Genomic DNA, 9,992 nt, shown 5'->3' with positions numbered 1-9,992 from the left:
TTGCTGTAGAGAGCATTTCTTTTCCATGGCTATAACCTTGTGATGGCTCATGTACTTAATTAACCAACAGGTATGTGTGGAGCAGGGACTAGCTGCACAGTCTTCAGAAAAATAATCAAATAATGAAGAAGAATATCCTCCATGGAGCTTGTTTCTCCCTGGTATTGGGATGTGTAGGTAAGAGCTGAAGCCAAAAACCTTCAGAAAAAATGAAATGGAAGACGGTGGTGGGAGAGCTGGGATCCAATTAACATGTACATAGAAAGAAGAAGTATGGCTCCTTTCTTCACTCCATTCAGCTGCCCCTAAATCAATTAGGAAGTATATTTGGGGGACTTCTGAAAGGTAGTTTGTGGAAATCAAGCCCCAATGGGAAGGTCATCTTGGCTCAGAAATGTTCTGTAAGGTTTCAAGAGAGCAAGCCCCAGCCCTGCTCTTTGCTGGAGGCAGAGAGATATAGCACCTCAAATAAAGGGTTGAGGCCCATGAGATCCATAAGGAAATTGCTTGCCCTGCCCTATGGTGCAATGCAGGACTTTTTCAAACATGTGTAAGACCTTCCTGTTGACCCAGGGAGTGTAGTGAGTTTAGAGGGACTTGGAAAAAGGGAGAAGAAACCTTGCATATCATATAAGGTAAGGGTTACAAGGAGAGAAAAACAAAAATGAAACAAACAAAACAAAAACAAACAAAGCCCTTTCCATTTTGGATGCAGACGACATCATGTGCTCTCTTTCAGTGGAAGACTTCTTCATCAACACTTGATTATCGAACTGGCTGCTTTTCCTGGTATTGGGGTGAACTCCTTAATCAATCTCCTAAGTCTCCTGCTCTTTTCTATGTTCCTTAGTGTTCTTTTAAGGGTTATGTAGGCAGTGGAGAAAAATAACCAGTGCCATCCAATACCTCTTCCTGTCCCTCTGCCTTATAAAGAGTAGTTTCTGCTCTACTTTCCCTTTCCTGGCCTCTACTATTAGCTATGGGATCCACATTTGATTCTGGAGGTGGGCATGTGAGGCAGGCTGACTTTCACAAATATGAACTGCTTTGGGTAAGTTACTACTATCTGTACCTCAGTTTCCTCATCTTTACACTTGATCTTAGCCAAAAGGCCAAGAAGTGATACTCATCTTTAAGATAGGCAAAATGTATGAATAAACTTCTAGACTGTAAAGCACTGAAGGTTATAATTGACATATTTGCTCAAATATTGCCTGGAGAAGGCTTTTAAAGATAGAATAATTGCTCCTTGCCTACCTGCAAATAAAGTTAAAGTCTCAAGTTTCCCCCAAACTAGTATCAGAGACTTTTAAATTGAACTGAGGAATATATGGAGGTAAGGGTCAAGTAGGATGAAGGCTCCTAATCACTCCAGCCTTTATCTTTTCATACTACAAGGGTAAAAGGAGAGAGAGAGATGAGTAGAAAGAGTCATGTCTAACCTTGCAGCCCTTCTTTTCGACCTTTTGAAAGTGTTGAAAGGAAAATCTTTTAGCTTCCCATTGGGGTCAGACATTGCAGAGAATGTATATCCAGGCTGACTGCAAGGTGGGGTGGGAAGGGAAAAGGATAGGCTTGGTGCAATGGGAAAGGACATTGCCTTATTCACATCCAGGCATAACGACCTTATTAGTCTCTAACATTTTTCCTTCCAAGAGAGTTGTTTTCTGGAACAGACATGTCAGAAAACCAAAATACTCCTACTTCAGAACACTGTCTTCAAGAAAATGAAGATTTCAAGATTGGGGAGCCCCTAGCCTTGCTATTTACCCGTATATCACTGAGTAACTTAAAGCCAGTTATTTTCCATCTCTCATCTATAAACTGGGGATGGTAACCCTTGCCTTATCTACTTTAGGGTCTGTGTAAAGATTCAATGAAGTGATGGCTATGAGGGCATATTGCAAACTGTAAAGTGCAGCATCCATATTTGTAGTAAATTGCAGCCTCTCCATCCCAAGATAACAGTCCTCTATCTCCAGTGATGGTTTTCTACAAATTAAGTCATATTTAGCATTCTGGACTATATAGGCTGCTCCCAAACAAAAGGGATGGTTGATCCATTCAATTGAACACTTTTTCCTTCCAAATCTGACCCTCTGTGAGGGAGTGGGCATCAGCCCAATATTCCATTATGGACATAAAGTAGACTTAAAAACAATCTATGATGCCTAAATTTGAGCCCCAAAGTTCTCTCTGAAATCAGTCATGGAAATAAAAAAGTTCCATTATTTCATTCTGAGAAGTATGTAAAACTGATGGTAGGGATTAGAAATTGACTTTTTTTTTCTAAACCAAGAAAGTACCTATAGTCTTTGAGTTGCCCTGGAGTAAGGCCTCATTGAGGACTGTAGGTTTTCAATGCCCCCTTAGATCTCAAGAGTTTCACTGTATCTCCAAAGACCAAAGTTCTGACCTCTGAGTTTGGCCCTGGGGATCTAGAAATTCAACTCTAGTTTTGAGAAGACTAATCACCAAGAAGAGACAAAAGAAGCAAGAGTTGAAGAGAAATAAAAATAAAAGAAACTACCATTTTAAAGATAAAGACACTGAGTTGAGTTAACTTCCCACTGAAGAAGGGTAGAGACCTATATATGGAGAGAAAGACCCTGGGAAATGGGCTCACTCCAGAGCTGTCACAGTCAAAGAAGTTTAAGGGATGAATGGGGTATCAAGATGTCAGGATTCTCCTAAGATGTGTGTATATGTCTGTGTGTGTGTTAGGAAGAGGGGCAGTGCAGAGAACCTAAAGGGGAGAGGGTTTGATTTTGTGCTTAAAGTGCTAGATAGATGTATCAATAAAGTACTGAGAGATCATTCTTTCAGGTCCACTTAATCAAAGATGCACAGAGTAAAATTGTTTCCCATTAATTGTCATCTCCTCCCCTCTTCTCTATAATCAAGCTGAGCTAGAAACATGGTTGGTAGTCCCATGGCTGGGGAATCCAGCTTTCCAGGCTAGCTAGAATAGTTAAGGAAGAAATGCAGATCAGTCTTGGGAAAGTGATGAAGAATTAATTCTCTGGTGGATGGGATAATTTGTGCCCCATTGTAGAGCAGTGGCTGTTGAGGACAGCACATCTTAGGCCTCTGCTGCTGTTGTGGTATAGAAACAAGGCAGGAGAGTCCAGGGAGAATGACTGAGCAAGGCTGCCAGGGGCCCAAGAGACCTAGGGAGGGAGTAGAGCAAGTTAGAAAACTGTCAGCACAATCTTGCTAGCTTCCTCTTCTCCCCATCCCTCAAAAATAAAAACTAACTAATATGGTTTAGACCAATGGTTTAGGATGTAATAGCAGAAATACATCACCTAGCTAAAAAGATGATAGTTCTATCCTATTCTACACTGATGAGACCATGCCTCGTGAAACTGAGTTCAGTTCTAGGCTCCAAATACTTTAGAGGAACCAAAAACACTTTTCAGAGAGGAGAGGTTATCTTCATACTTCTTTGGGACTATCACAAGGCAGAGAAAGCAGATGAGGTCTGTGCAGGCCAAGGAACAGAGCCAGGACCCAATGGTGGTTACTAAAGGGAGACAGAAAGTTTTTCTTTATGTTGAGTTCAAGTCCACTCATCATAGTGGCAATATATGTTGAGCAGTGGTGAGCTTACTTACACTGCAAGTATGTGAGCAAGAATGACACAGAAACTTGGTGGGATGTTATAAAGGGAAGCATGGATTGGAGGACTTGGAGGGTATGTTAGACTTGACTGTTTTGATAGCAATCTTGACATTCATCCACATGTTGTCAACATTTTCTCAGGTACAATGTAGGAAAGAGCATGTCATTGAAGGACATGGACAATATCTTAGTTGGAAAAATATGGAAATGGGTGGTGAAAGATAGCTGGTTATTTGAAAAGTAAGAATCTACCAAGGTGCCTGCCTCATATTGCCTCACACTACTTAACACTTTGAGAAAGCAACATCGTCTATGGAATAGTCTTACTGATATAGTTGGAAAACCTCTGAATTGGAGCCCCCAAACATGGGCTTGAGCTTAGTTCTGCCAGATTTGCTCTGTGACTGACTTGGAGCAAATCACTTTAGTTCTCTGTGTCTCAGTTCCTGCTAACAAACCTTGATCTTCTTACCTTAAAGGGATGTTATAATATGAGTGTAGTGGATGTGAAGGAATGTGTAAATTGTGACTGGGGGTGGAGGAAGGAAAGAAAAACTAATATAGTCTAAGCATCTCTAATGTACCAGATACTGTAAAAGGCACTTGTACATGCATTTCCATTCAACCCTCACAAGAACTTATGAGGTGAATAGTGCTTTCTACATTTTACAGATAAAGAGCCGGAGACTCAGAGAGATAAAGGGATTTACACAAGGTTCACATAGCTATTAATGAATGGAGGTAGATTTGAAATATAAGGCTCCCAGAGGTCAAGACCTATGTATTTCTCTGCTGTCATGTATACATGAGAGATCACTGAATAACTAAGTATTAGATAGTGGGACCCTGAGAGACCATGCAAAAGGCCAGATACTAGTGCCACATAAACCTAGCCAGTTCCTTAAAGGCCCAGAAATGTGATATCTGTCTTGCTCTAAAGATTAGCATCACTACTGTTGTTCTAACATCCACCAGTGATCCTAGCTTACTGTTCCTTTACTGCTAGCCCTACTGAACAACAGTACTCCAGAGAAGGATTCCTTTGGGGTGGTCCCAATTTCTGGTCTTCCCCACCTTTACAGCTCACCTCAGTAGAGTTAAGGGCTGGGGACTTCAAAGGGCACATTGAGTTCCAGGCTCTCTCCAGAGCTTTCAGCTGTGTTCCCCCACAAGGTCTCAGCTCCAGTATAGGACGCAGAGCTGGAAAACTTTTGCAGGTCCAGCTCTGTGCATTCGATGGGTGTGTGGACCCAGTGGGAGTGGCCCTCTGAGGCACAGGAGGCCATGGTAAAAGACTCCTGGGTGGGGAAGCCACGAGTTGAGCTGCGGTCGTCATCCAGGATGGGGTTAAGTGGCTGCGTCTCAAAGATGCTTTCACTCAGTGGAGACTCAGGACTGGTCTCCTGGCCAGGTGGCATGGGGAAGAGAGATTCCTCTTCCGCTGCCTCATCAGCCTCAAACTGCAGCGAACCTCCTGCAACTCGAAGCAGAAAGCCACTGGGTCATCCAAAGGCAGGGCCTCTTTTCAGCAGGGCACCTGGTCTTGAGTACAAGATAGGAAAGGGTCTGGAGCTAGCACTCCCCATTTTCATCCTGGGAACCAGAGCACCTAGCACCAGGCTGAGGTGTCACAGTTGAGAAACACACTTAAAGTGGGGTTTTATATTGAGGCTACCTGGAGATAAAGCAAGGAAAAGAGTCAATTTCTTCAGAGAAAGAATAATCCTCTGTGGGAAGCAAGATTTTGACACCCAACCCCATGATCTTCAACACTCTGGCGTTATGCCTGTGTGTATGTTATACAGCAAAAGCACTTTGCAGATAGCATTAAGATCGTGGGACTTAAAATAGGGAGATTACCCTGGATTACCCAAGTGGGCCCAATGTAATCACATGTGTCCTTAAAAGTAGAAGAAGGCAGAAGAATTGGAGAGAGTATGCGAAAGATGAGTTATCAAAAAGGCTCAATTCATTTTTGCTCTTTTTGAAAAAGAAACGGGGTCATAAGCTAGAGAATGTGGGTGGTCTCTAGTAACTGGGAATGACCCTCCACTGACAGTCAACAGATAAATGAGACCCCAGCCCCAAAATGCAAGGAACTGAATTTTTCCATCTTCCTGAGTGATCAAGGAAATGCATTCTTCTCTGGAGCCTCCAGAAAGGAACACAACTCTCCTTGATTTCAGCCTTGTGAGACTCTGAACAGAGATTCAGCTGAACCTACAAAACTTCTGATCTATGAAAATAGTGACATTGTAAATGGGAATCATTTGAAGCCATCGAATTTGTGGTACTTTATGTTTAAGTCTGGTCTGACATCAGGTGACAAACTGAGAACCTATGTATGTTTTCTTGATCTGCACATTGCAGCTTTGTTTTTATTGTTTATTAGAGCTCATCAGAGCTTAAAACTATTTCAAAAATCCATATTTTTGGCTTCTCTTGAAAATCCAGGAGATCTTGAAACACAGAATATTCCTGCATGGTAACAAACAACTGGAGCTGAGAAGTAAATTTCCATAGAGGAGATGAATTCTTTAGTTTGTCACAAACCCTACTAATCTCTATTGTACCTAATATTGGATCTAATTCACACACTAATCTTGCCTATATAACCACAGTGACTCCTAATAAACACCTTTCCCAATGGAAAACATGTCTAACCCTCTTTCTCCTATGACACCTTGATGGAGTTGCCTGTCCTCATATTCCCATAGAGGGGTACTACATCATGACATTGAGGACAGAAAAAGCATATAAAGGTTACTATTTCTTTTCTCTGAGTCAGGAAAAGGTAGACAGGCAGTTCTCAGGTGGTCCTTCAACTTTCTGGGCCCTGTGGCCCAAATGCTTCATTATCCATGTTTCATACCAATGCCTAACGACTGGACAACAGCTCCTATCTGAGAAACTAACCTCCAAAGTCAAATACAGGATAAATCTACCTTGACCCACAGTTTTTAAAGAGTAGAAGAAATAGAAATAGAGTTTGATAAGGGTCATAATACAACAGTGTTCCCCTTATGTCCCAGAAGCCCATGAAATGCTATATTAATCTCCAGTTAAGCCAGGGATGTGGTCAAATATATCCCTTAGATTTTTTGAAGATCATCTAGCAGGCTCTAGAGCCAAACTGAACAAGGTAGATCCATTTAAGAGGATCTTATCATACAAACAGAGACAGGTAAAAGTTGTATTGCTTTGGATCCTGTATCCAGTGGGCTAAGGAGGAGTCTTAAGCACCCAACTATCCTATAAATTTTATCCTCGCCCTTCCTTATTAAATCAACACCACTCATTAGTCTGTGTTTCTGCTTTGGTATCTCTACATAGCTTTCCATTCCCTCAATGAAACTTAAGCTGTACTGAGCTCCAGTACCCTTGGCTGGAGGTTTAACACTCTGCCTGGTCCTGGCCAGCCACCACCCCACCTCTATCTTTGCCCTCAGTGACCTAGATTTTGTCCCCCATTTTTGTTGATGGCTAGAGTTGTGCTGAAAACAGATCACAGTGTTACTCCTGATTTAAACATGACCTTCCATCTGGAATTTCACATGGCTATTTCCTACTGGCTGGCAGACTTTTCTGGATATCTTTATTATCTGGGAGAAAAGTCTATGTTTGCCAGCTCTTCTGGACACTGGGCTGTCAGCTATCCATCCACATTTGGGTTAATACTATACCAATAAGTTACCCAAGACTGCCTCCTTTACTTTTATTATAGTCATATCTCAAATCCAGCCAGCCTGCCTTCATTTTTGACGTGTTACCAAATCTATAGCTATTAGTAGAAATGAAAAATCATAAAATAACAAAACCAACTAATCTAATTCCATCTGTTATTTTAAATATTAGGGAGAAAGAGGCCCAAAGAAGTTAGATGATTTGTCTAAAGTTACAAAGTGATTTAGAAGTAGATTTAAAACCTAAGTCTGCAAATTTTATTCCTAAAGGTCTTCCTATGGTGTTGTATTCCTTAAGTAACACCTATATTTTAATGAAACAGGTCCCATGAATGGGTAGGGTTGGCCTCGAGCATCTCTGAAGTCTTGTCCTGTCACCCCCAGGTAGTCCACCTCTGGGGTTTTCCAGCACTCTATGGAAGGCCTATTAGCTCTTAGCCCACAGAATTCCTCTTTTCTGCTAATTATAGCCTTGTTCTTGATTTATGCAATATGTGAAGCAGCTATACTTACCATGTCGGCAATATCTGTTGAAGAACTGCTTGCAATAAAGGAAGAAGAGCCCCAGGAAGGCCAGAGTAAACATCATGAGCAGACTGCTCACCAGTACAAGTGTGGCCTCCTGAGGGGGCACTGTGGGTAGATCTGCCTTCACTAAACTCAACTGGAAGGCACCTGTGAGATGAGAAATTAGAGGAGGTTAGTCATTGTGGGCAGTCAACAGTCACCCTGCCACTGGTCCTGAACTTCCTCAGATCATTGGTCTCTCCTTAGGGCCTTTTCCAATTAGGGTTGCTAAGCTGGTTTTACTTATCTGTAGATAAAGCAAAAGTGTAAAGAAGCAGAGAAACTGAAATAAACTGCTAATATGGTATAAATTACTACAATTATTTGAAGATTCACATATTCTATGGTATTTCCATGTTATTACTAGTTATATAAGCTAGAAAAATAGAAACAAACTAAAGTGCTCATCTGTAGGACACAGGATAAATAAATCATGATTAGTCCTATGATATAATATTATATAGCACTTAAAATAATTTAGATGGAGAAAACAAATTGGAAAAAGAGTATGTAGCTTGATATCCTTTATATAAAACATTATAAAATATAAATCTCAATGTTTATTGCCTATAAATATATACATATGTCACAAAAGAATACAAGTATTGAAACATGGGTAGAGAGATGGCAGAGTCATAATGCTCACCAATTATTCATATGCTTCCCTGCATTTCCCATACAGTTTTATAGTAGGGCCATCAGAGTACTTCTGGCCAATGGACTGTAAGTAGAAGTAATGTGTGATACTTGTAGACTGAAGTAATTAAAAGCCAGTATGACTGCTCTATCTCTTTCCATGTCCAATTAATCTGGAAGCCACATAATCTAGATGATATAGATATAAGATGGAGGAAGATCTCTGCATAGTGGAAAAACAGACTTCTACTGTATTAAGTCACTGAGATTTTGAGGTTTGTTACTGTAGTATAGCCTATTGCCAAGGTACATACAATTTCATGATACTGGTTGCCTTTTAGGAAGTAGAAAGAGAATGTAACTTAGAGAGCATGAAAAAGGGAATTTCATTAAATCTGTGGAATCTTCATTTGTTTATTTACTTTACTTTTCTAGTTTTGCTTTTTAAATTATTTTAAATTGTGTTTTTCCCATTACCATTTAGCCCCCTTAAACATTTCTCCCCCCACCCATGGTGATTATCACACTGTCATCCATGTCCATGAGTCCTTTTCCTTTTTGCTCAATCCCTTCACCCCCTAAACACCACCCTTTAGCTGTCATACTGCTCTGTATCTATGAGTTCGTCTCTATTTTGCTTGTTAATTCAGTTTGTTCATTAGTTTTCACATGAGTGAAATCATTTGGTATTTGTCTTTCTCTGACTGGCTTATTTCACTCAGCATAATGCTCTCCAGAATCTTTGTTCTTGAAAAGAATCTTAAGCAAATACACAAAATGTTAAGATCGATTAATTATGGATATTAATTGCTGGGTATTTTTATTTTATATTTTCTGTGTTTAAATATTTCTGCATATTTGAAATATTTTATGATTTTAAAAGACATCAATAATTTAAAAGAATACATGATTAGATATGTAGATGGTAGATAGACAAAAACAATAGATGGACAGATAGTGATATAGGCATAGACTAGATCCTAGTACTTCATTCAACCTTTACTAGTCTTAAGCACTAGGGACTCCTGTATACCTCATATGATCATCATCATCCACAAGTATACACATGTTATAATTTATAAGCTATTTCTAAATCTATTATTTCATTATACCTAGACAGCCATTCAATAAGGTATGAAAAATCATGATAGTCATGACTCATATTTTTTTTCAGGTGATAAAAATGAGGGTCAATAAATTTCAATGATTTGAAGACGGTTACACAGATACATTGTGTAACCAAGATTCAAAATCTGATTCACTTGCCAATCTACCCTACAGGAAAGAGTATGGGCAGGTAGTAGAAGTCTTTACTACTCTGTCTTGTTGTCACCCAGTGGGTTGGAAAATTAAAAAAGAGAACTGGATACAAACATTGAACCTCAGAAGTGGGGGTCTGTTTCGTGCACGGGATGCATTCTTGGTCCTGCAGGCCTCCAATGCGTGTCTTTTGGTAGAACCTGTGGTCAGGGCAATAAGCAA

General features: G+C 40.2%; 1 protein-coding gene across 1 annotated transcript in view; it reads right to left on the bottom strand.

Moving 5' to 3' along the window:
- Nucleotides 1–4,609: 4,609 nt before the first annotated feature.
- The window catches only part of EDA2R (ectodysplasin A2 receptor), a 54,998-nt gene continuing 49,615 nt past the window's right edge, over nt 4,610–9,992 (bottom strand). Inside the window, exons 4-6 of the mRNA XM_037045987.1 lie at nt 9,885–9,970; nt 7,821–7,982; nt 4,610–5,098 (exon numbers count right to left, since the gene is read on the bottom strand). Coding sequence (XP_036901882.1) covers nt 4,722–5,098; nt 7,821–7,982; nt 9,885–9,970 — 625 coding nt within the window. The 3' untranslated portion in view covers nt 4,610–4,721. The remainder of the gene's footprint in view (nt 5,099–7,820; nt 7,983–9,884; nt 9,971–9,992) is intronic.

The sequence above is a fragment of the Sturnira hondurensis genome, unplaced genomic scaffold (assembly GCF_014824575.4).
Source record: "Sturnira hondurensis isolate 20B ecotype Veracruz unplaced genomic scaffold, ASM1482457v3 Scaffold0004711, whole genome shotgun sequence".
Taxonomy (NCBI): domain Eukaryota; kingdom Metazoa; phylum Chordata; class Mammalia; order Chiroptera; family Phyllostomidae; genus Sturnira; species Sturnira hondurensis.
Note: the sequence above shows the minus strand (reverse complement) of the source record. Positions and strands in the feature narration are given on the sequence as shown.